The 27,558-nt window shown below is 41.2% G+C and overlaps 2 protein-coding genes across 4 annotated transcripts in view; one reads left to right on the top strand and one right to left on the bottom strand.

Annotated features, from left to right (window-relative positions):
- Nucleotides 1-18,284, bottom strand: part of dock9b (dedicator of cytokinesis 9b) — a 61,141-nt gene extending 42,857 nt beyond the window's left edge. For both annotated transcript variants that reach the window (XM_050063115.1, XM_050063117.1), the window contains exon 1: nt 17,526-18,284. In XM_050063115.1, the coding sequence (XP_049919072.1) occupies nt 17,526-17,639 (114 nt within the window). In that variant the 5' untranslated portion in view covers nt 17,640-18,284. The remainder of the gene's footprint in view (nt 1-17,525) is intronic.
- A 966-nt stretch (nt 18,285-19,250) lies between these two features.
- Nucleotides 19,251-27,558, top strand: part of LOC126401729 (bone morphogenetic protein receptor type-2-like) — a 35,575-nt gene continuing 27,267 nt past the window's right edge. The window contains exon 1 of one of the 2 annotated variants that reach the window (XM_050063194.1): nt 19,251-20,288. In XM_050063194.1, the coding sequence (XP_049919151.1) occupies nt 20,210-20,288 (79 nt within the window). In that variant the 5' untranslated portion in view covers nt 19,251-20,209. The remainder of the gene's footprint in view (nt 20,289-27,558) is intronic. The other variant, XM_050063193.1, reaches the window with a different exon arrangement.

Raw genomic sequence — 27,558 nt, 5'->3', positions numbered from 1 at the left:
CATGAACATGCTGAACATGACTCCGGAAGGGCCCAGCCAGACATTCCTCCATTGAGATGGACCACATTGCGCTGCGACACATGTCTTTTGGTTTAATTGAAGGAATCAGTCTTGTCAGATATCAGACAGCACTGTCAACCCTTTCCACTCTCCACTCTAACCCATTTTCCCTAACCTATCACTAGAGACCAACATATCTACCTGAATCTCACATAATTTTAAGTCGACACTGATGCGTAGCCATGCCAACATACTTGTTTTCCAGGGTTTTAAGAGTGGTGGGGAGCAAAGTAAAACAAACTATGATGTCGTGAAATATTGAGAAGACATGTTGATTTAGAACAGCCTCGATAGCAGCATCAATATTGTCTACAGCGCTTGCCATTGTTGTTGTTGCCCATGGCGCTGATTGGATCATTTTTCTATTTTAACGAAGAAACCATTGTTTCATGTCATGATGCCACAAGAATCATTCAACTCAAACTCAGTGGAGTGGGTGGATTCAAAGGTCTGGCCCCAGGCAAGCATTAACATGTAAGCGCTTTGGGGTTGCATTTTTGATGTATGAAAGGCGCTACATAAATAAAGTTTGATTGATTGATTGATTGATGTAAGGATTCTGTCATTCCACAGAATAGTTTTTTGTATTGTTAATATATTATACATGTGGTTAATAATAAAACATTTTACAAAAGGTTTAGTGTTTTATGCATGCTTGTAATCCCCTGACATAATAACAGCTTGTGACAGTTTTTCTTGTCATAGATAACTCATAGACCTATATAAATCCTCAAAATATCAGGTTCTAAATCTGAGACAATGCTTGATGAAGCGCTATGAAACAGAGGCACAGAAACAGCACAAAAGCTCCAACAGATTTAACCTTGGCTGGAAGTACTCGAGCAATCATACAAAAGTTGCCAAAAAAAAAAAATTAAAGAAAATGTCATGACATTGTCCAACAATGATGATATAACAGGACATAAAAGATGGATCTTCTCTAAAATCAGTTTTGATTTTTAGATGTGTCCTATATTGGATTGAAACAGCGTAATTGTTAAAATCACTAAAAAATAACTGTCACAAGCCACAGTATTTAGACACTCAGTCTGTGTTGATAAAGTTCCACTCCCCATTGATATTTTGCTTTGCTTTGAAGTACTTCTACGCCGTATCCGCTGCAGTGGGCACTCACAGCAGGGTCAGTGAAAACGCACTTCCCCCTTATCCGGCTCTCAGACGCAACACACACACACACACACACACACAATCACACACACACTCCTGCTGCTTCAGAAACAGTTTTAGCTGCCCCTTGTTTCTCCATCCAGTCAGCGTTCTCTCTGAGGAGAATCACTCGCCTTTTATCTTTAAGCAACGGAGGCGCCTCGGCTCAGCTGTTTTTTATCGGAGAGTGTGTTTCAGAATGATGACATTTAACGTTTCAAATGAGGAAATACTGTGGGTGAATTTATGCAAATCCTGAGGTTTTTCTCTTTCGCATATGCTGTGTTACACACAACTCCCAAACCACACCGACGTTTACAAGCCACTGAATCTTTCTGGCTTAACAAGCACGATTAATAACTCATCCAATTATCTCTATGGGAAGAGAAGTTGGGGCTCTCCGATGCACACAGAATGAGAAGGGGAGAGGTGGGATGTCAGACAGAGTGGATGGCATGCCATGGGTCAGAATGACTTCAAAGGCCGTTGTCTTTCTGTTGCAGTTCCAGCGCCATCGCTCCTAACAAAATGTAGCACAAAGGCGGGCAAGGGTGTGTGTGTGTGTATGTGCAGCAGGGTTCTCTGATGTGTAAGGCACTGTGCATAATTTGCATAACTTGTTTTAACTGTACTCGCTTCAAAGGGACTTGCTGAAACGTACCATTCAGAGAAATAACTTCTGTTAAAAACACAGGAAACCGCACAGAGGCAGTAAAATGAGGTTGTTCATCTTCGCCAACAGGGCACCCATGGGGTGAGGCTAGATAGGAAAAGCTTTATGGGTCACAGGAATAACCACCGTGAATGGAGCGGCATTAGTACCGTAACTAATACAAGTATGGAGGGCTGCCACTGCTACAACAACAGTTGGGCTAACACACAAACTAACACATATTTTAAAGGATATTAGTGTTAAGCTCAAGAGCACACCTAGCAAATACATTCAAAAACAAATTTGATGGACCAGTTTATAAATAAAAGGCTGACCATAAGGGATGCACCAAGAAACAGACACCAAGTGTGGGTGGTTTTTTGCGACCTGTCACTGTTTTTCCAATGGCGACAGTGCCACAAAAAGCGGTTGTTTTTTAACCAAGTCATCGCTGTTTTTCCTGCCAGAATAGTGCCACAAAAAGCATAAGGAGACATAAAGAGATGTAAACTTTCAGCATATCCACAACATAATAAGATGCAAGTGTAACATATCCATGGTTTGCAGAAATGTACAATGCCAACACTTATTCTAATGATTAAGATGTGAAAACATTTGAGGAAAAAGGCATCATATATCATTCAAAGGTTTCACAGATGTGGGCCTTCTAAATCACTCTGTGGCGTGATTGCTAATCTACAAAACACTTGGATTCTGATGCTCAAGCTGGTTATGAAACATCTCATGTTTCCTTTGAGCAGCCTTATTAATTATAGGAGTGCTAGAAAAGGCTGAGAGATAAAACTAAATTGGAACACTCAATGTATGCTCTAAAGGATATTTTTGGGGTGAAATATTTAAAACCAATCTAATGCAGCTCTCTGATTTGAGCGTCCTTTGGCCTCAGTCTGTAAAGGACTGCTGACTGTACAGCGGAGGCCTCAGTGACAGTGTCACCAGCTCAGCGTGATAATCAGCCTCTTGTCAAAGGCCCTGGCTGCACTGAGGTCATCCCGCTTCATTCACCCACATCTTTGGAGCGCTCTCATGCCATCACGCTTCCTGGAGCTATCGCTGGTACTATGCCAGCAATACCACGAAGGGTGTGTGTCTGAATGTGTGTACGGTGGGGGTGAAAATTAGTTTACAAGACCATCTGCGTAGGAGCTTGACGTAACAAAAAAAGTTGTTCGAGAGAGAGTTTTCACACAGCTTGAACCCATTAAGACATGTGAGCCTTCCACACCCTTCCCAAGAGGCATGCACACACACACACACACACACACACACACACACACACACACACACACACTTACAGACATAGAGCGTCACTCAAGTCTGTGGAGGATTGCATAAGGGCAGGTTGACGTAATGTTTGGGAGCCAACCATCACTACAGGCGCCCCAGAGAGAGAAAGTGTGAGGGTGTTGCCTTGAAAGAAGCGAAACTTCACCGTCAGATTGACCAGTGATACACACATGAAAACATGTAGCAATCACATTCAAGTTAGCTTCCTGACCTAAAACTCAGTCATCTGTCACAAGCCATCATCCGTCACAAAAATGCAGAATGTCTTTTAATCAAAGAAGCAAAGAGCAGCTCTGTCTTGCGGTCGAGATTGTAATACTGTGGCTCCAGGTAGTGCAGGGAAAACATGTGGGACAAGTTAAATATGATACCACAGATGGGAGTTGCTTTAGTCTCTATGATGTCAAAGCTATTAGAGGTGCTGAGAGCTCGGCTAAAGACGGCAACATTAACTGAAGCGCAGAAAGTCCCTGGGATTAGTCCATAGGAACTCTTTTACAAAGGGATGATGGTCTCCATGAAGCAGGATTTCCCAAACTGTATTATGTACATCCCAGCAAACAACATGCATTAGTGGATATAACAAAATTAGTCAGTATTTTTTTCCTGTAACACTGTGCTGGAGAACACAATGAAAGTGCTATAGGGCATTGGACCCATCAAATGCAACACTTGTGCTCTATCTACACTAATTTCTGCAAAAATATATCAACATATGTATGAAGATATAATCAAATAAATAAATACATAATTAAATTAATAAATAAAAGAATAAATAAATGCTGATATAAATACAGAAATGAAGAAACAAAGGCAGGTTAAGACCTCTCTAGTCATTAATATACAGACACAGAAATACATAAATAAATATAGTTAAACAAAAATGTGTGAAAAAATGTATTTATATATATTTATGTCCTGTTAAATAAGCAACTTATATTTCTCTATTTATGAATTCATCTTTACATTTCCATATTTATTTCAACACTTATTTATTAATTTATTCCTTTATTTATTTATTGATTGATTTATTTATTTATTCATACATACATGTATCTTTTTCTGTATTTCTCATTTATGTTGCACGTATTCATTTATTTATGTAATTATTTATTGACTCCTTTTTTAAATTTTACATTTATTTATTTATTTATTGATACTTCAGTAATTTTTCATCCTCCATATGATGCAGTGTACTGCTGCTGCCCCAAAACCCTCCGAGATGGGGCCCCTTCCAGCTACCATATGACAGCTGGGTGTTAAAATACTGAGACGTGTGTGTTCACATAATGTTATTTATTATTTTTTATTTTTTCAGTTTATGACATTTGATTAAGCAAATTTGACTGAATGCATTTTTTAACAGAACTGACTGAATGCATTTTATGGGGGCTCAATGGGCTTTCTTGCCTGGGGCCCCCAGAATCTATAGGATCACCACTGCTATTGACCAGTTAAGTTTTAGTGGGCTTTGGCTGCATGCAGGTAGCCAGTCAGAGCAGAGCAAAAGAGGTGGACCACATTGGCTTAACTGCAATGTTGGAACCCACTGGGTATGATCTAATGACAGTTTAGCTTTTTTATTATCTTTTTCTTATCTGCATTCATGTGTCGATATCTGTTTATAGACAGTAACTCCATTATTGCGTCTCAAGTTGCAAATCAGACTATATATAATAACTGGAGCACGGAAGTGGAAGTCTTGGCTTGGACATCTGTGATTCGGATATTCAATGGCCTCACCGTAACCCCCGAAATATTGGCTGTTGCCCCCAGATACTAAATTGTCATCAGACCTATAGCCTAAAAGTACCTTACTGTATAGATACATGACAACAAAACAATCTATAAAGGCCTTGACCAATACTAGGCCATCTTAACAATGAGGACCTCTGTGGGAATGGAGAGCTGCAGAGTCTAAAATAGAGGAAGCTATCGTAGCTTAGCTGTGTTTCATCCTCCTCTTTCAGAGAATAAATTGCTCCACAAAAGAGGCATGATCTTCAGACAGTAACAAGAAGCAGAACCTACATTTTGGTTGTCAGTACAAGGCTCAGTTCTGGTTGCTTGTTTTCCAACTGAGCGACAATTAGGATGTTAAGGGAACCATATATTCCACTGCAACTGCAGATGATGTTGTTGTTTTTAAAGGAAGGGTTATGGGAGGCCAACCACAGCTTAATGCCTGCAAAAAAACAATGCATCCTCAAGTGATAATGGTTTATGGTGAATGTCCTTGACTCAGTGTGCTCTAGCAATCCTACTTAACCCCCTCACTATTGATTGTACATTAGATGTCTTTGATTTAACACAGGGCAAGCTGCGGGCTAATGGAACTAACTTGAGGGAAGTAGCTTACTATGGCAGTGCATAAATCGAAGTGGAAGACAACATGGCTACAGACCTAGATTTTGCTTTCCTCGCTCAGAATGAGCAAACTCGTGAGAATCCTGAGACTTATATTTCCTCGCAGCCAAATGTTAAGCTTTTGATGTGCTGCACCAGTAATTGTGAGATCGGGGGCAGTGAAAGATACACTTGACTTCTAAATCTAGTCCCTCAAGGGACTCTATTAGGAAGATTATTAGCCAAAATTCTGCTGATGTGTGCGGTAACTCATGTTTAATCCGACAAGACTCCGTTCGATCTATAAATTATTCAATTTTTACCTAGTTTCTATTCTCAAGAAAGTATGTGTGTAATATGTATAGAAAAAACTGTAGCTCTAGCTCGTGGAGTCGCTGATCAAATACATAGGGAAGAGCAAGGGGATTACTCTCTATAACCAATGGTGTTGATTGGTTTCAAATATGGGGGGACACATTTTAAGCAGGGGTATGGTGGGAAGAAATTTAGAGCACTTAACACTTTATTTCCTGCATTCTGGTGATTTTGTTTATGCACCAATTTCTGCTTCTTCTGCATCAATTTATGATGGAGATGTCATGGTACTTCCTGCTTCAATTGCATACTGCCACCAACCGCTTTACTGGAGGTGTTGTTGCGTCTATGAGTTGCGTTCTAGCATTTCATTAAAATAAAAGTCCTCTGCTACTGTCATGTTTTTATTGGCAGGGGCAAGTGCCCAGAATGTACACCTTTGTCTATAACCAATTAAAGGAGACTATTATAAATCCTCCTTGTCTTATGGAGTTTAACATCTACCTACTTACAGATTTAAAGTCATTTTCGACCTGTAATTTTGTCTGGTAAACATTCTGGTTAATAGCTGCATAAGAATGAAACTGGAAAAAGAAACAGGCATGCTGAAATGTAATTTAGTTAAAATCTCAACTGATTGCAAAAGAGTGGAAAATTACTGGAAAATACCCATATACCCGGCAGCAAAGAGGTAAATTTCAAAGCGAGTTTACCAGAGCAGTGGTGGGAATCCACTGTTGAGATCCCCTGAGACTCAGTGTTTCCTCCTCCTCCTCCAAACCCCCCAGCTCCACTGCCCCCTTGATGTAGCCACAGTTCCTCTCAAAGATGGAGCGCAGCCCCTCCAACAAAACTATGCTGGTGGTGCATCCCATGGTGCCTCCAAACACTCACCACCACCATGCAGAAAAGAAAAAAATTCTAAATATCTAAACTCTTCGCCCAGGTAGATGTCCCAACTTGATCTCCCAACCTTGACCCCGTCCACATGTAGAGCAAGTCCTCTCACAGGTGTACTGACAGGTTTTGAAATTCACTCAGGTATCAGTCTCCTCTCCCACAGCTGAGGAAGATTCCCAATTATTCCGCTTGAAGCACAACCACTGTCTTCGAAAGCAAATCTTAGCCCAAGCTCTGGGCCGCTGAGTCGTATCCTCCTGTGTGCTGCTCAGCAGGGATGGAGGGATGAGCGTGCGAAGGAGAGAAGCTGCTCAGTCAGTCGGAGCAGGGCGTCTACTCTCCGGCTCCTCTTCCTTCCTTCCTCCTTCTGCCGGGGGATGCTCAGACGCTCTCACTTCGGTCTCTCCCTCTCACTCACTCCTCTTCACTGGTTTGCTTTCTCTCCCTCTTCTCTCAACCTTGCCATCTCTCTCCATCACGCACTCATGCCTGTCACTTTCACTTCTTCTCTCCTCAGCGGGCTCTCTCCTCCCTCACTCTAACAGCTTAGTCATTTCTCTGACTCTGCATGCTTTGTCAACAGTAAAAGCAGACTGTTACCAACAAAGACACACACACAGTCTCACCCACACACACACAAACTAGCTGCTGCAGACAATGTTTTACTCTTTCTCTCTGCGTCTTTCCCTCCTTCCTCCTTCTCCCACTGACAATGAAATTACAAGCGATGCAGTCATCTTTCTGATGTCATTTACATGCTCTCCAAGACATAAAAAGGAATGATTTAACTTCTCTTGACCCGCGTTGCCAGGCCCACAGCCATTAACACTTGGCCAGACTGATCTCTCAAACATGATGCGTCATAGGACAACCAGGACAAACCTGGCAACCCTCTGCAAATCATCAGCTAATTACCATCGCAGCATCCTCACATCCTCAAGGGTGTCAGCTGGAGGATACAGGCTTGTTTATGTAAGGCTAATTTAAATGCACATACGAACAATTCTGTGAATTTTCTTCCGCCTCTCTCCGGTGGCTGGTGTAAATATTTCATCAGGGGTTGACACACTCACCTACTTTTAAGTGGATGATGCAGCAAAATGGGTAAGGAGGAAAATCATATTAAAAAGCAAGAGAGAGCACAAAGTAGAATCATGGGAATCTTTTTGTCGAGTTCAATGCTGAGATTTTGTCATGGATTATGAAACTGATGAAATACGGAAAAGTTGCAGTCAATATATACGAAAAGAAGCTCAAATATCAGTTGATAAAAATGCTGAAATAAGTTTCAGTCACAACTGATCTTCCAGTGTACAATAGGTGAAGCTGTTGACTAGTTTCTGTCATTGCAGCTTTTTCTAGCTCATTCGAAAAGCTTTAACAGCATCCTTTGAACAATGTCATTACATTAGGGCTATCCCTCAGAGGATGCATTAATCTAATGAAATTCTCACTGCACCCCACAATGCACCCAATAACCTTCTCACACAGACATCTGCAAAGTGGGGAGACCACAGATTGCACCGGACCACAAAATTGTTTCATCAGAATCCACAAATGACATTCATGAGTTGTAAACAAGGTACAGTGGAAAAGATAAAAATCCCCCTCAGTCAGCAAAGCAAATTTAATGCTCTTTTCAGATACTCATCTTGAGATCTACAAAACAGTCAAGTACATCCGTCCTTGTTCATAAATCTACTAAATAAACTTTATAGGTTTTTGCATCTGCAAGTTTAGATCAAAATGTGAATCTTTTAGCAGCTTTTAAAAGTGGTAAATCCTTCCAAAATACATATTTTTCCTCTTACCTGTAATGCTATTTATCAAACTACATCTCCAACACTCGGCCACTCACACCAAAACAATCTAGACTTATAAATAGCTCTGCAGGTAAGATTTAAAAAAAAATGTAATTTTTTATTTTGGGGTGAACTATCCCTTTAACAACAGACTGTTTTTATTCTGAAAAAAAAAGGACAAAAATTAGAAATGAGAGATTAAGGTTGGTCTCCTGGCAACAAGACAGTTATTTTACATCAAGTAAAGAAACGAATGAGGGACATTTTGGTGGGCAGCAATCAGTCATGCCAACACACATCAGTGTTTTTCTCATTGCACAAGCTTCATAAACGTGAAACGTGAAATAAATCAAACCTTGTGTAAAGAGTTATAGAAGGAATGACTAAACTAAACCTTTATTTCCAGGACTAATGAATGTAAAAGTGCCATGCTATTGCAAAATGCTGACACAATAACAAACATGCATGCAAGAACTCCCTCTCCTCTGCTCTAAGAGGACACAAGTCTTTGCCTTTACATGTTTGGATGCTTGCAGCATGATCACTTATGTACACTAGGATAGAGGACAGTGAGAAGACATGCATCACTGCTGCCTCCCACAGGCAGCTTGTAACACTGCAACAACACTGAAGCTTAATGACTCACTGGAAAAAATAGACAGACAATGCCTCTTACCTCATCTTTTCTAATAGATTTTGACAAACACTCCCACCACATCCACATGAACCGAACACAAATACTGGGTAGGGAGACGTAATCTTGAAAGCTTTGCCCAAAACATACTGTAATGTGACCCAGAGAGCATGCAAAGCAGAGCAGTGATTCAAAAGACGGCATGGCAGCCAAGTTTCACTGCAGTGGTTTGACATAAGGGGCTGGAAAAACTATCTAAGGTTTGTTTTGCAAAAGTAGGCCTGGGAGACTTAATCTACCCAGAGTTTATTTTGTCAGCCATGTCACAGCAAGTAGAATGAACCCATGTTCAGTGTGATTACATAGCATTAACACATTGATTGAATTTTCTTTATAATTCTCTTCATTTCATTTTTCATCCTAATGACTATGGAACAAAGCTAAGAGTCAACAACCATGCTAGCAGCTCTGTAAGGCTGTTGGTCTGCATATTGGTGCTTTGAGCTAAATGCTAACATGCTGGCCTTAACCTGCAAAATGTCACTCAAATTAAAACATACAACCCAGGAATAAAATAAAAAAATCACAAAAGGATGCATAGGAAATGCAAGAAGAGACACAAAATAACTGAAAAGAGACACAAAACAACCGAAAAAGACACATAATTACCTTAAATAGACATAAAAAAGACAAAGACAAAAATCACCTCAAAGAGACACAAAACAACTACAAAGACACAAAATGACCTCAAAGAGACACAAATCAACTACAGAGAAACAAAATGACCTCAAAGACACATAAAATTACCTGAAAGAGACACAAATCAACTACACAGAAACACAAAATGACTTCAAAGAGATACAAATCAACCACACAGAGAAACTAAATGACCTCAAAGACACACAAAATGACCTCAAAGAGACACAAATCAACTACAGAGAAACAAAATGACCTCAAAGAGCCACAAAATGACCCCAAAGAGACACAAATCAACCACACAGAGAAACTACATGACCTCAAAGAAACACAAATCAACTACACAAAGAACCTAAATGACCTCAAAGAGACACAAAACAACTACAAATGGACTCAAAACAGCAAAAGGATGCAAAACAACTGCGAAGAGACACAAAAAAACAAAGTAAAAAGAGGCAAAACCACCACACCACAGTCTGTGCTTCTTGCTCCTATGTCAGAGAAGTGGTAGAGTCTTTTGCATATCTGTGCCCAGGGGCCCCACTGTGTCACAATCCGCCCATGCTCACATGACAATGTATGCTAATGTTTAACAGGTATATTTTATGCCATGGTCATCTTCTTAGTTTAATGTGCTAGCATGCTAAAATTTGCTAACTTGCACTCAATACAAAGTGCAGCTGACGCCGATGGGAATATAATTGGTCTTGGTATTTTTACAAGTACAATCTTATTTGGATATTGCATGAGACATTGTCTACTGCAGGGAGAGTAGTTATTACTTGTTCAAGGATTGCATTCCAAGTCTCATTCGTATGTGGCCCAGATCATGTTCCCATTGCACTTTCATTATATATAGTGCAAGTTGTAACTGGGATTCTCTTCATCTCTCAGGCAAATGTGCCAATAGTTTCATCAGGGACCTAAATTCAGGCTAACAATAATGAATGTTAGAATCTGGGTTACACTCATGTGAATTGGGTACTGAGTGTCTCATGAAAGGCCTGCAGGTTATCTGGCAGACTAGGACAAGATCCCTGTGCGCAATGAAAGACAGAGGAAGGGATTTTGGCTGTGTTTGATACTCTTCATGGCTAACAAACCAGTAATGAGATAAACAAGCACACTGCTGCTGCTACCTTTTTCTGTAATATATTCTAACCAGGTCACTGCTTAATGTGCTCTAATTTTACCTAACTCAGCCTTAACTTTTACATGGAAGGATTCTCAGGCAGCCAAAAGCACTATGAATGTTTTCCACACTAAAGTGAAATGGCTATTTTTACACAGAGAACTGGGTGTCCAACTGTGTCAACTGGGTTTTTTATGGTCACTGCACAATTTTTGCAGACACGGCTGGCTGCACTGCTGATTAGAACAGCAACTGTTCTCTTAATCGTGGTTTTATTAAAGACATAAAATAAATGACATGAAGTTAAAGGGGCACTACACCAATTTAACATGTCAAAGTCAGTTTATTTGTCATGGGGAGTACTACTCAGAGTGTGAAAACAGTATTCTGTAGCTCTGAAGGGGCTTTGGCAAGTCTGAGAAGATAACCCTGATGATGTCGTGATGACGATGATGATATCATCTGGGTTATTTCAGCGTGGGGAGACTACAAATGTGAAACAAACTGGAGGTTCGGGACCAAGCAGGGCAGGTCTAACCAAATGTGTTATTGGCTGCATTATGGGAAATGTAGGTCTCAGTGTTTTTGGAGCTTACTTCTTTTGAATCTCTGGTAGGGACTACTACTGTGTTCCATTAACCTAGGAAGTTGGAGCTTGGAATGACATCACACCCGAGTTGACCATGTTCCAGTACGACAACTTGGAAAACTAAGATGTTGTTAGCAATACCAGTTCTAGCCAGGTTAGCCATTGTTAGCAACACATCACGCTGTATTCTGTGCATACAAACACCATAGCAACATGTCCATAGATAGAAGTTGGACAGTTGGGCGTAGGACTGTTTCAATGAGACACAAATTAGACAGTGCTAATAAACAGTATATTACAACAGCATTCACTACTGTTGAAGCACAGAGCAGCCATCTTGGATCTTGGATTTTGTTTCTTACCCTGTTTCCCAACAATTCCCCAACTTTATGGACGTTCACTATCAACCTCAACCCGGACGGCCAAGGACGGCCCTAATGGTGCATCATTACAAAGAACTAAAACGTTAAAAGAACTCCTGTGATCATATGCAAACCCTTCATTTTGAGTTACTAATATATAAAAAATGTCTAGTCTTCGTTATATACCTACATAAATGCTATTTCTCATATGCAAATACATCTTCACATGTATCTGTTCATGATCAAGTAGCTACTGTGCGTTCAGTGCAAATTAGCATGCTAAGATGCTAAACTATATTGATGAGCATGGTAAACATTATACCTGCGTATCAATGAAATATTAGCACTGGCATTGTGAGCACGTTAGCATGGTGACAGTACAGCTTTACAGAGCCACTAGCATGACTGAAGACTAATGAGCTGTATCCCAAATCTATACTACATACTAATTCTATACAATATAAGCTAAGATTTTCTTGGAGTTAGTAAACAAAAAGTTAGTATACAATACATGTGTCCCTGGACGTCAATCAAACTGGGACTTTGGAGCTGCCGATAAAACTTCCCAAAAGACACCAAAATGTTTTCCCTATAATGTCATACTTTTGTTTTGTTTTGTTTTCTGGAGCTGTTTCGCCACAGCCCACACTTTATTGTAATGTTTTTCAGCTGGGAGCAGCATTGTGTTGTTTCACTAGAAATGCTCTTCCACAGTCTGCTGAACTTTTTAATTTTTATCTTATTGAAGTGCTTGTGATTACACTCTGTGGAATTTGCATGCACTATATAATCTGAGCACAGTAATAAAAACAAAAGATAAAACTGAGTGACACAGGGTTCCTACAGAACACACTGCCAGTCATGGTCATACACTGTACTGATACAGTTCCCATCTCTAATATTTCATCTTAAGTCTTTTACTTTGGGAATATGATTCTATTTAGCAGCCTGGTGTTGACCCAAAAATCTGATTTACTGAACCAGACATTTTTTTCAGTGATGAGACAATAATTTACAAAGTTCTGTTGGGATTGTGGGAGTTTGTGAAACTGTCTGCTAAACTTGAAATGTAATGTTACTGTCTGCTAAACCTTGGGCGGATTCTTACAATAAACAACAAAAGAAACTTCAAAACACTGAAGATGTTGCAATAAGTTGAAATCTCCCTTACATGCTCTCTTGAATCAACACTGCGGGCCATGCAGCAGAAACAAAAACACGCAGCAACTATCCAATAAAAATGATGTGGCACTCAAACAAGAACAGACTTTTCGTTTTTGAGCCTGGAGGCTCTAAAGAATGATCACAGCCTCGTTTGCTGCTGTGGTGGAAACTGGCAAGATGTCAAAATCATGTCATGAAGTAGGAATTTTGTTTTACAGTGATGCCGAATCTTGCTGTTTTCTGTCAATCTTGAAGGAGAGTAGAAGTCTCACATGTGGGCGGGAAAATGACATACAAGACCGTCTACATACGCAAACACTCACATGACAGACTGGCCATGAAAGCGAAAAGACAGCACGGTGTTTACGCCAGCGTAAGGGTGGTAACGAGACAGAGCATGAGGTAGCCTAAATAAAGAAGACATGGAAACCACACGGCCAGAGAAGCCCTAGCCTCAGCTATCAGCGGCAGCAACTCGTGACACCGCAAACCCAGCAGACGACCATACGCCCCGCTTCATCGCAGGTCCTGTATCATGACACAGATATAGGTCAGCAGTGCTAAAGCATCTGCAAATCTGCAGATTATCTCTGCAAGGTTTTTTATGCTCTAATCAGACCAAATCCTCTAAAGTGGAGTTCACTCTTAAGTGGAATTCCACAGCTTGAACTGCAGGTCTGAACCAACCCTAAATGGGAGGTGATATTAAGCTATCAGGATGCACATTATAGGGTTAGTGTTTCTGAGTCCCATAGCCAGACAGAAGAAAAAGAGAAGAGAAACAACCAAAAGCTTAAAAAGACAAAGACAGAATTTGCAGTATATATGTGTGTGTGCATGAAGAAGTAAGTAAAGACACTCATTCAGCATGGCAGTGAGAGGGCAGAGGTATAAAAACCTCTAAGCAAGCATTCTCCGCAGTTGGAAGTGATTATTAAAACTGCAGGGGCTGTCTTTACTGCTCTACTGCTTGGCCTCCACTCTAAGGTACAGCTGAGCGCCAGCCACGCCTGCAGTAACTATGGTTCGTATAATGTGAGCATCTAACTTGCCTGATCTGGCCTCAGTCTTGAATCTAGATGATTTATCACATATGCAGGTATTCATAATTGATGGTCCCCTGGGTGCTTAGTGTGACACTAAGTTACAGAGGAGAAAGAGGGCGAGTTTAAAAATAGCCAGGACACCTACCATCATCTCATCCATTATTAAATATAGCCCAGGGATCTGATCTGACATCCATTATGCCACTCGACACACTGTGGACTAAGACAGAATTAACAGACTACTATGATATAATTGCTAAGAGTGGAGATTAAGATTAAGACTGAAAAAAGGATTGTGTCCCACATGAACCAGGAAGAGACGTACTGCAAATTTGAGACTTTCCTTCATGTACAAAATACTTTGTGCAACCTTTTGATTTAAACTTACAAAACCAGTTTGATCAGATCAAAGTTGTCAGTTAAGCATCACACCACAATCTGAGGCGCGCCAACCTGCTTCTTGCTGGGTGAAATCCGAGCTGTCGAGGAAATTCTTTGATGTCCAGTATACTATATATATATTTGCTTTTACCATACCAGCATGTCAGTCTCAATGTCAAATGGGCAGGGGAAACAGCTGCACCATAAGTACACAGTCAAAAATAGAGGAACAGCAGAAGTACGGTTTTCACAGTAGGGCCATAACAGGCACATAATGGGACCCAGATGCGTACCTTGTGATCCACCATGAAGGTACAAAGTCACTTCTATTAGCTTAAAGTACAGATCTCTGCTAACTCAGCCTGAACTTAATGTACAGCTGTCAAAGTTAGTTAAAAGGGCACTCATTTATAGCGGTGTAAATCACAAGTTTCATTACATTATGATATTATATTGGATCTTTGGACAGCGATATGAAATGTGGTGATATCACAGAGTCTACCATGATCATTTAAAAATCAATTCAGGGGCCTGTGATCGATATGAGACAATATCAGTAAATATCTTTATTGTTTTTTTCTTAGCTGCTGCCAATTGTCTGCCTGGTGATAGGCTGCTAACACTGTTTGAATGTTTAGGAAGGTGGTACGCTTGGAAGGAAATGGTGACGTAGACGTGCCAAGGGGATTTCAAAATTAAGGCAAATCTCAAAGATGACTACATGTATCAGTGTTTCTCAATATATCGATCCAGATCGATGTACCGCTACAACCCCTATTTGTAGCACTACTCAACTTGTGAAAATAACCTTAATCATATTATAATGATATCATCAGGGCTATCTCAGCTTAGGCTTGGAGACTATATGTTTATAACAGAAAATCTGTGATACAAATTGGACATGGAGTGTTTAATTAGTGTGGGTATGTAGAACGTAAGGAGGGTTTAATCAAATATTTCATTAGTGGCATTATGGGAAATAGTGTTTTTAGACACTTTTAAGCCCCAGACACACTGAACTGGCATCAGAGACTTAGTGGCAAAGAAGGCCAGTTGTTGCGTTACCTGTGTCTCGCCAAAAAGTTGCACCTGAACACACCACAAAGAGTACAACCAACAGCCAATCAGCATGTGCACTGTGTTGCTGTGTGAGAGGAAAAAACTCTCCATAGCAGCAGGCAGTGGTAATCTGTATTTATTACTCATAAAGGGAAAAGGGAAGACCAACGGGATGGATTCAAGATGCTAATTAGCCAGTTAGCACATTAACAACACAACCTAATGTTAAAAGAACAGATATTTACCATACACTAGCCAACAGTTACACAATTACACACCATTTGTGCTAAAGAGTTCAATGACTTAAAAAAAACAACAATCGATCTCACACCCTCTTGACTTATGTCATTTGTTTGCTTTCCTCACTTTCATTTCTCTTCTCGTGCACTGAGCTGAACTGACAAGCAGAGGAATTTCTCTCACCGACAGGCTCAACCTTGCCTGACGCCGACTCAACATGCTTCTTTTTTTTAAATCAACTTTGTGGAAGTGTGTTGCTAAATTGCTGGAGTACCCCTTTAAAGTAATAGTTCAGCGTTTTGGGATTATGCACCAACTCACGTTCTTATCAAGAGTTAAAGTTAAATATTGTTACCACTCTCAGCCTGTCAAATATAACTCCAGACAGCAGCCAGTTAGACTGGCTTAGCATTAAGTCTGGCAGCTGTCTGGGGAAACGACTAATTTGTCTGTCCACACATAAAGTAAAGTGTAAAATTGACTGATTTCTGGAGTCTCCAACTGAATGTGCTGCCTATAGACAAGCCCATTATTTTGTACAACAACATTTATCTATACATCTCTTTCAACTCTTGCTGAGCGCATAGCCTCACTGTCTGTGCTATGAAGGCAGTGATGCACAGTATGTGAGTGTAACATGATGACCCATGCCCAACCCCAATACAAACACATTAGCACTGACCAGATCTCATGGTCACTGGACCCCTGAGCTCCCCATGTCACATAGTCTCAGCAACATTTGGAAATTACACCAGCCAGGCAAGAGTGATACTTCTGAATGTACAGTCCACTTCCTGAGTGCTGGCTCTGTTCTGAACTGACTTTATTGGTGCACTGGGAGCCAGACATACAGATGATGAGATTGTCAATTTGTCTTGACAGTTAAGGTGGATTTCATGGCTCTCAGGTCCCATAATAACCGAGACTAAACTGTCTGTGCCTTTTGATGACTTTATTACAAGATCAATAGGTGCACTGGGACCATGGAGAGAGAAAGCAGCCATAATTGTCAGCAAACCCCATTAGTTGCAGAAAAATGGCATATTGATCACCATTATGAGGCAAGGCACTGTCACGGGGTTCGTCAGGGTAAGTCCCTAAAAATGATGAGACTATAAAACAGAAAACCGCATCACCAAGAATGCAATATGCAAAAAAAAAAAACATGATCTAAAGGAGCAACATGATATAACTTGTTTAAACGCAGAGAAAGATGTCATGCCTATATCATTACCACCATATAAGTGTGTCTTTGGCAAGTTGTACCTTTGTTATTACTCAGCTGTTTCTGCCTAACCTATCTGGTTGCAAGTTGCACCTGGGGGGTCAGATGACAGGTGAACTAAAGAAGTGTGCAGGCATGTGTGTGTATGTGTGTGTGTGTGTGTGTGTGTGTCGTCTTTCTAGTCCCTTTTAGAGCTGGAGGTGTATATTTCAGTTACCTGGCAACCCCTTTGAGAAAGTTGTAACAATAGACACCCTGCAGACATGGGGAATATGCTCCAGTAAAGTGACAGCATAACTACAGAAATGTCACCATTCTCAAATAAATGATGTTGTAGAATGCAGTGCCCCAACTTACAGCTAAAGAGACCAGGGTTTAAGACCCATACAGTGAGCATACAGTCCTCTTATGTGCGTGCGTAACAGACAGTTTAGTTTTTCGTCTTACCACCAACACTGACGTCCTGACAGCCTCCGAGACGCTTTGCCTGAGCTCTGCGGCGGTGCCCGGTTTGTTGAGTCCCCGGGTGAACTTCCTCGCCTCAGGTGGAGCAGAAGCCATAGTATAGCCCACCTTTCATCAGACAGCCAGGTAGCGAGAAGGGCAGACTGTGGAGGCTTGTCCAAGCGGCGGCACGAAAGCTGAAATCCTGCGCTCCAGGCTGTCCGACGTGCGTAAATGCACACTGGCGCTGTTTCTATCCTGCCATTGCGTTTTTCCTAAACTTTAGCTCCGTCATATAGAGACAGCTGTCCAGGATACCAGAAGATGACTTGCCTGCTCAACAGCAACCGGAGAACAACATCCAAATACTGCTATTCTCTGTCCCGTCAGCGGAGGTCCCTTGCGAAAACTGGCACGCCCCCCGTCCTCGGTGATGCCCAGTGGGACAGCACTGTAAACTAACCCATCCATCTTATTTGGAGGCTATACGTAGGAGAGAATAAGTGCTACTGTGCATAACATGACTGCATTATTTCTACAGTGTGGCTGTGGGACACTCCAAACACCACTTTATGATATTTTCTGTCTCCAGTATCACTACAATGTATCCATCATAAATAATAGATAGGAATATTTAGATTTAGATGCCAATCAATATCTCAATTGTTGTATTAATACAGGCGCATGAAGTATTTGAGCTGCACTGAATAGTATTTTGGGGTTATATAACTACAAACAGCACACTATTCAGCCGCAGGCACAGGCTAACATTGCCACCTGCTGGAATAATTTTTGTTTTAACCATATAGTCTGTGCGAGAGGCTTTTAACTCTGTATAAAGTTATTTAAATCAGCTCGACATTTGCCAGCTGCAACATTAAAGTGATACACATATGAATGCACCATGAATACTATTATATTATTCTGAAATGGGCCATTCTGCATAAAGAGTACTTTTACTTTTGAAACATAAAGTCTATGTTGATATGAATACTTTTGTACTCAAATAAGATTTTGAATACAGGACTTCTACTTGTAACAGAGTACTTTCACACTGTAATATTGCTACTTTTACTCAAGTAAAAGATCTGGATACTTCTTCCATCACTTTATAAGTGGATATCCATGGGAATAATAATAATCGGTGTTGGGGAGTATGTAATTAAACTACAAAATAAATGCAATTGTAATCAGTTACAGTTACTGGGAGAAAATATGTAATTACATTGCAGTTACTGATCAAAATGTTGGTGATAAAGGGGTTACATCTAAATATATTCTTTTCAGTAAATGCTTATATTTAGAATAAAACATTAATTCTGTTGCTTTGCATGTTTTCCCCATGCAGGAATGCTTTCTTTTGGCAGAGCCTATTTCCTCACATTTCTCGGATTTATTGCCCAGTTTAAAATATTTGCTAAAAGTGAAACCAAAAAGTAGTCAAATGTACTAAGTTACATTGCCTTGATGAAGAAATTAAAATAGATACATTACTGATTACATAATTAGTAATTATTTAACTCTCCCTTTACAATATCTGAAATAAGTATGTATATATTTTCCCTGCAGGTTTTGCACAGGTTGCATTCGGATTGCTTAAGTGTTTTATAATGCATGCTCAAACTGACAGTGTTTACAATAAAGTAAGAAGTCGGAAAGTTGCATCCGGAGCCTGAATGCAGCACATAATTCCAGGGTGTTTTATCCATAGTCTGCGGCACAGCGGCGCTGCAACACCCCTCCTGACAATGTAGGACTGTCCTCCACCCCCAACACCAACCCACAGCAACCTGATACCGGAGACGAGCGGTCCAGACAAGCCTGCAAACGAGGCGTTCCCAGCCGCCCTGCCTGTCTGTCTGTCTGCCCAGCGGAGCTCCAAACCGTCAATGCCAAACGCTGCAGACTGCCTCGGGGAAGCTCAGACCAAGAGATATACAATCCCTCAACCCGTCGTCTGCCAGAACCGGAGTAACGTCAATAATCACCGTCTGTAGCAAACCAGAAGAGCTCACCGTTGGCGCCGATGACTTGTGAATTATTTTTTTCCCCCACAACGAAGACCGTGAAATGAGACGGGACGCGGAGAACTAACTGGCTAGCTATCAGGCTAACATCGGTTAGCATCAGTAGCAGTCAGCTTGCAACCTAACCGAGCTAATTGGCTAACGTTTATACACCAAATTCTTGCTAGTTGTGTCAAACGAGTTGACATTTTTTTGAAGCGAACAACTGAGAATGATCTGTACGTAGATAAATTATTTGTGCGCCGGTTATTTTTGCGATATTTACCTTCTTTGCGTAAGTTTTCTAGCACCAGACAGTCGCCCGAGGCAGCTAGCATGTTAGCTAGCAGATATGGACGTTGTTGGCTGGCTAGTTGTGGATGGCAGATCCGCCAAGCAAGTTAGCTTCTTGGTGTGTCTGTGCGGGAGTCGATAGCAGGACCAACTTTTATTGGCACTGAATGTTTGTTATCAAATCACGCCAATCGACCCCGACGAAACAGCGCCTTTTTTTCGCATCATTTCTCAATGTGTTGTTCCATGCCTGAGAGACCAGTTCAAGTTATTGAGCTGACGTGAGGAAAAAGGGGTGAAAACAATCTGCTAAATAAGAGGACCAGAAGAAGTATAAGAAGACTTGAAGGAGCTCAAACTACGAGACCAAAGTCAGTGTACGCTGTCATGGCTGTGGGCCGAATCACGATGAAATCACTCGCTAAATTTGGGGTTTGCCTGGCGATTCTCCTGACTTCTGTGGCTGGTAAGTGGCTTAATGTTGTTAGTGAATTGATTTTTGGAAAGAGGTAAATGTGCTTCTCATGAATATTTGATGCTTTCCTTTTGGTTCGTGCTGCCTCTATTTCGTCCACAGAGCCAGTTTGGTGCAGATGTTGTAGCCTGAATAATGTGAGCCACTGTAGCCTCCAGCCAAATTATATTTTTATTTGACTGGGGTAGCTCTAGGGTTGATTATATTTGGGTTATTATTTAGTCATTTTATTACAGATAGTCGTCCTAATAGACAGACATGATTTCCCTAATTCATCATATCCTCCCTATATGTTTGTGTGTCTGGCAGACCTGCCTGTCTGTTTATCCCCTAACTATCATTTCCATCTTGTCGTCTGCCTGGCTCATTTCTAGAGTGATCTGTGGAGCCCATCTCATTGTAACTAAGTAAACCTTTACAGATATCTTCACTTGAACAGAGTGCAAGTGCACCCCTGGCTCCCTTTTAATCATTCTGTGTACAAAGGCCTGGAAAAACACTGCCAAACATACCGCAGTCCTTGTCTGCCAAGTTGTGCCCCTGTTCAAGACTTTGGGCTGAAGCCAGGCTTCTGTGAGACCTTGAGCATGATAAGATAGTAGCTCTGCTGCACAGAGATGGAGGAGCAGAGCATGCAAGGAGGGGAAAAAGGTGGAATGTGTGGGAAGGGATTTTACAAGATGGGTAATTTAGGTGATAGAAGTTCAACATGGTGCTTAGGCTTTGGCTGTGTGTTTGAAAATAGGTGGTCCTGTAGCCCAGTTTGCTCATCCAGTGTTCCAGCCGAGTGCGTGGGTGTGAATGTGTGTATAAACAGCTTCTTAATAATGTATTGTGAGTGTGTGTGTGTGTGTGTGTGTTATTGTTGAGGCTCCTCCATCCATTCATAGACAGGGTGTTATCAGAGGCCCAGAATAATAACTGCTGTAGAGGGAAATATGTGAGTGTGGAGCATAATTTGAACACACAGTGTGACTGTGTTCATTACTTAAGGCTGGTAGTGCGGAGAGACCATGGTCCTTTTTGCATTTACATTTGCATTTAAAAGACATGTGGTGGTCTGAGTATTTTTTTTATTGCCACTTTAATAAAAGAAGAAGAGAGGACTTTTATTATTAGCGTTGCAATGTCAAGATAGCATTTGACATTCTTTGATTATGAGCTCAGACATGATATAGGAGAAACGCCTACTGCTTCAACTGAAATTTAGAAAAACTGAAGTAAGTAGATGAGTATAGAAGCAGGGTGATTCAGAGAGAGCGGGACATGATGCTTTTACTAAAGAGATGAGTTGTCAGGTTGTGACGTAGGATTAGTAGAGGGTGGGGGTGATGGAAAATGCTGAGTGCAATTTTTATCCCAAATCGTTATATTCAGCAAAATGTAAAACTGTAATTTATCATGTCAGCAGCATGCCCGCTGAAAGATTTCTCATCACCACAAAATATTATTGCTTTGATAAGCTCACCTTTATGAGACATGGCATGCAAATTAGTATTCCCTCTCGAGCGGCTTAACGACTACAGTGACAGGCAGAGGATTGACATATTCACTCAATAACCAGCACAAGGACGATTAATGGATACTTATATGCATGCACGCCATGTAAACAGCCAATAAATTCAAATCGTTGCACTGTGCAAAATTAATTACGGTAGCAGTCAGACTTTGTTGGCATAATGGCTGTAAAGAGGCAGGAGACAGACCACTCGCTCCCTCTGTGCTGCTGTTCAGCTCATGAATGCAAAGCAGAGACATCCCAGTGCCCATTTCTTTGGATGATACTTCTAATGATGATGATTAAAGGAAGCAGAAGGCCTAATAGTCTTCAGTAGCACAGTTACTCTGACCCAACACCTTTCCCTTTGCTCCCTTTGTCTCCGCACCAGCGTTATTGCCTCCTCATTTCCCATCTCAGCTATTACCTCTGTTAATTCCTTTTTCAAATTGTTATCCAGTTCCTTTCACCTGCCATGTGTTTAACCTGTTCACAGCTGAGCTGATGTCGTCCTTCCGCGCCCTGTCCCCTGTGACTAATCAGTGTGTGGGTGTATGCCTGCTGCTCCAAAATCTGGAGTAGAAACCGTTCCAAACATGGCACAAGCCTGCAGACACTACCTGCGGCATGACCACAGGTGTTCTTAAGTAGTGGCATTAGATCAGGACAGACGTTATCCAAAATTCTTATCAAGTGAAGTTCAATTTGTAGCACGTACACGCTCATAATGTATGCCACAACCCACATTCAGGCCCTGTTGTCCCAGGTAAGCTGAAGGTTTTGGGGTCCAAAGAGGATTAGAGCAGAAGTATTATACCATAGCATAAAAAGGACTGCTCATTTGCTCCGCTTGTCCAAACTCTGAAGCTGTGTCTCGCGGGCCCCATACTGTGGCGTTGACAGGCCCACTGTTCCCCAACCGGGCCGCTCCTCTCCAGGCCACAGGGGACTCTTGAAGCTGTCGGGTCCGCGGTCACATCAGCGGCTCAACAGAAAGTGAAGTTATTGGCTCGAGATTATGGACTTGTGCTGAATGGGTTCAAATCTGTTTACAGCGCAGGCTAGCTCAGATTGGAGCCTGCAAAATTTAGTGAGCCAGGTACACACTGCTGTCAGCCCTGGCATTTAATCTATGATTTTAATTTCTAAGGTTGGTTGGAGAAGACTAAGAAGAGGATGAATCAGAATTGCTGAAATGCCAAGTACAATACATGATCAGAATTTGCCTTGGTGTCACTGCAGCAGAGACATTTTAAAAAATAGAAAAGTAAGGGCTGGAACAGTACAGAGAGAGCGGGGCTGCAACTAAAGATCATTTTCATTATAGATTAAAGTAGGCCTTCACCGATTGCACACAACAAGGTGTATTTCCAGCTGCTGTGGAATACTTCTGCATATTTGCTTTGTGAAGTGTGATAAATGTGATGTCACTTGAGTCATCGTTGGTTGTAACTGAAAACTACAAGATTGAAAATGAAAAACTCTGGGGTATGGAGTTAGAAAGAAGTGACCTTACCAGACTTCTGTAGCTCCCCATCTCTGCGTAGGCCACATTAGCCACTGCTAGCATAACACAGCTGACTCTCCAACCAAACTGGCACCAGTGAAGTTGCATCGTGGGTAATGTACCATAGGTGCCAGGTTTTGTCAAGGAAGAAATGAATGAAAAAAACACATTGCTGCTTGTTTACTGATTTGGATCCCTTTTAACTCTCCATCATGAGTCTAACAATATCATTAGTGGAGTTATCTTGGACCATTACTCTCTCAATTAATCGTTTGCTCTATAGTGTAAAAAATAGTGAAAAATGCCCATCACAATTTCCTACAGTACGAAGATGTGGTTTCAAATATCTTGTTTTGTCAGTCTCACACACCAAACCCCAAAAGATAGTCAATTTTTAAAAGGTATAAAACTGGGAAAGGCAGCTTTTGCAATTTGCTACCATCTCATACCATTATATTTCTGTAATAATAATTCCAGCAAATACATACATTTGAAATGAAAGCCAGGGACTTTAAGAAAGTAGCACAATAACTACATGTGATGTTACATGTGTGTCAGATAACAGCACTTATTTTTCCTGAAGCCCAGGGACCCACTTTACTAAGCTGCATCACCTTTAGCTCTCAAGATAGTCTGCTGAATGTGAATTATGGTTCTTTCAGGATGTGGATGCAGAATCCTTCTGGAGGTAAATACAACAACAGTAAATAGGTTAAAGTAGCTCATAAAATGTTAAAATTCGTTAGTGTAGAAGCAAAATTAGGGTTGATATAATGATGTGTGCCCACTCTGTCTAAGCCAACAATTTGATATCTGTATTTAGACAGGAAAATGAGGAAGCGGTTGAAAAGACCGACGGATATGAAAGCACTGCGCCCGCTTCGATTCCTTAATATTTTACACTCGGTCCACATCATAATTTTGTGAGAAAAGATGACACTGACTGCAGCTAGAAACAGGCCAGTGAGTGCAGGAACACAGATTGCCTGATATTAGATGAAAAAAATCAGTGTCTGTCTTCCTCTTATTACCTTGGTTTGAGTTCTGAGCAGAGGTAAAAGCAAAGCGAGATACAATAGAACAGTGTTCAGCCGTCCTTCTGGTTTGGCAAAAAGAAGAAATTAGTGGATGTTTTAGAAAACAAAAGGTGCAGCCTTGAGATGGTAACTCAGAGTGACAGCCTATGATTAACACGAAGCGTTCTCCTTGACCAGCAGAGACAATAAGTCTAGAGCGCGCAAAAAATGTTGCTCGGAGTATGGATGAACTGTTTTAGTGTGGGGCTTTTGTATTTTCATGGACAGAAGCTTTAAAAGAACGGTACTTATTAGCAACTGCAGAGCTTTAAGGTGATCTTGTTTTTATAATCTCTAGTAGCTGGGCCACATCTGAGGATATAGCTCTGTCTTTGTAGTTTTCCCCTGTATACTGTGTATATCTCAGACCTAATATGTTTCTATCCACATCAGCTTATAATGGTTGCAGCAACAGAACAAGGTGCAGTTACTAGATCCCAGGATTACAAGCAATCATCTGTGAAAAGTACAGGTTTCAGACCAATTGTGTAAAAGAAAAATAGCCGAGGAGAGCAGAAAATGGATTTTGGGCGTGATAAGTGTTGTTAACTCTTACAAATGCCCGCAAACCTGTTTGAAGCATTTCTGCACTGCAACGTCTGCACTGCAACTTGGATACAATACCTGAAAATATTGATATTCCACACCATTTTTTTATACCATGGAGAAAATTTAAATGTATAAAATGTAACCTTTTTTTTAAGTCAAAAGATAAATGTAACAAAGCTTTAACATGATAACATTCTTTTCTTGGTTAGTAGTAGGGCTGCGATTATTTTCATTGTCGACTAATTTGTCGATTATTTCTTCGATTAGTCGACTAATCATTTCATCGAAAAAAGTGTTAAAATGTTGAAAAATGTTGGTCTGTCTCGCCCAAACCCCCAAATTACATCATCTAATGTCTTGTTTCATACTCGCGCCAAAGGGTTTTAGTTCACCATCATGAGAGAGTGTGTAAAGCTGCCAATATCTGAACTTAAGAAGCTGCAATAAGAGTATTTTGGGGTACTTTTATAGTACTTTTCTATGAAAATGACTCAAACCGATTAGTCGACTACTAAAATATTCACCGATTATTTTAATAGTCGATAAGTCATCGATTAGTCGACTAATCGTGGCAGCCCTAGTTAGTAGTAGAAAACAGCAGAATGAGTGTCGTAAACATTACCAATAAGGGATCAATACTCCGGGAAACGATGTATAGATGAACTGGTATTTTGATGACACTGCGTTATATCAATACTGATAGCAATAAGATAATATTGGTCTGGCTCTAGTGATAATGTTCAGTTAATCATTGTTTTTGTTAGCGATTAATCTGCTGATTATTTTCTATATCAATCATTTAATCATTTGGTATGTAAAATGTTAGAAAATAGTAATTGTAGATTCCTCTTACCATTTCTTAAAGCCCAGTGTGATAGAAGAGGAATATTTGAATGGTTTTCGATTTACTGTCACATAAGTCAAATAAAAACAGATCACAATGCAGACGGCATTTTTGCTTTTAAAATTACTTAAACGTTTATTAAAATAGGTACCAATACATTTTTCTATCAATCAACTAATTAATTAATCAACTAATTCTTTCAGCTCTACTCTTTCTTAAAAGGATGACGTCTTGGTTCACAAGCACAGCACAGCACCAGTTAGCTCTCCCAGTACAGGTGAAAACCCATCATACCAGACAACCACAGGCTCTCGTTAAGCTATTATGTAGCCCGTCAGGTCTGTAGTGGCTGTTCATTTATTCAACAAGGAAAACATGTAAACAAAGAGCAAATTCAGATGCAGCCTGAAACCAAACTTTTGCTTGCTCATAAATAATCTGAGATTATGCCCCCTGTGGTGTGATAGTAAACACCACCTCGGTCACTGTCATCTGTGTTTTCATGATATATTCGGGAAAGTTAAGGTATGGCGGGAGGGAGGGAGGAAAGGAGGGGGAGAATATTTGGTATAAATGCATCGTGGTCAATAATGGAGGCCTCTAAGCTTTGAGGGTATAAGCCCCAGGATTAGCATAACTGTACCAGACCCAGACAGACACAGACTGAGTGGTGGTGTTTTTTGGGGGGGGTCAGCAGTCCCGAGGCAACAGATGGGACAGATTAAAGCCCACTCGGCCTCCACCCCCCATTCCACATCTTTAAACTCAACCGGGAGACTTGGAAAATTGGGGGTGTCAGCAAATACCCCTGAAACCCATCCATCCTACCTCAGCAACAAGCGTGCACCCAAACAGCAGCAGCAGGTACGATTAGGGCCGATAACATGCCTCTGATGGCGGTCGGTGTGCAGCAGCTTGAGCTTTTGTGATAATGAAAACACCGTGCACATGGGCATACATCGTGCATTTCAAACACTTTTTGTCTGTGTATGCACTCGCCATGCATGACAGCACATTATTGGCGGCCGGGTGGCAAAAGTAAACACCAGAGAGATGGACTATTTAAATACATACATTTTTGATGCAAGTTCAGAACCAGCACTGTACAAAGGCTCTGCATTGAAGCATTTAGCCAGTTCTCCCCATAAACACCCCAGCAAGAGAGCAAAGCTTGTGTAGTTCTGTGGACAGTATACACATGCCTGCAGAGATGGTATTGCACGGGTACACTGGGCACGTTTCAGCCTTAAGTCAAGAAGGCCTCCTCTGCTTTTTTTCTGCCCCTCCCACTTCGTGTTTCTGCCTCTTATCTCGGATGTGTGTGTGGAGAGAACATCCAACACATCGGTGCACTTGGTGACTTTTAATCAAGTCTCAGACTGCCGTGTCTTGCATCTCTTCGATGGGCCTTGGCAGGAGGAAGGAGAGAGCCAGATTAAATCGCTGTTGTTTTTTAGCAGCAAGGCTGAGGGGAAGGGGGTAGTCCGCAAAGGGAGGGTGGGGGGGTTGCACCGAAGGCCAATTGGAGGAGGAGGCTTAGAGGGGGTAGAGATTAGCAAATAACTGGGCCATGGGTAAACACTCAGCAGTGCCCGCCATCATCCAATGAACATGCTTGGAGCAGAAAACTACTCTGAAGCCTTTTGATATGACTACCCTCTCTCTCCCTCTCCCTCTCTCTCTTTCTCTTTCTCTCTTTCTCCCTCTCTCATCGGCCTCACTCCACTGGCCTTGCCTGCATACTCTGACCCACAATCCAATACTGCAGTGGAAGCCAAGATCACACA

Source organism: Epinephelus moara, chromosome 15 (genome assembly GCF_006386435.1).
Source record: "Epinephelus moara isolate mb chromosome 15, YSFRI_EMoa_1.0, whole genome shotgun sequence".
Taxonomy (NCBI): Eukaryota; Metazoa; Chordata; class Actinopteri; order Perciformes; family Serranidae; genus Epinephelus; species Epinephelus moara.
The sequence above is the reverse complement of the archived record's forward strand: the minus strand, read 5'-3'. Positions and strand labels throughout refer to the sequence as shown.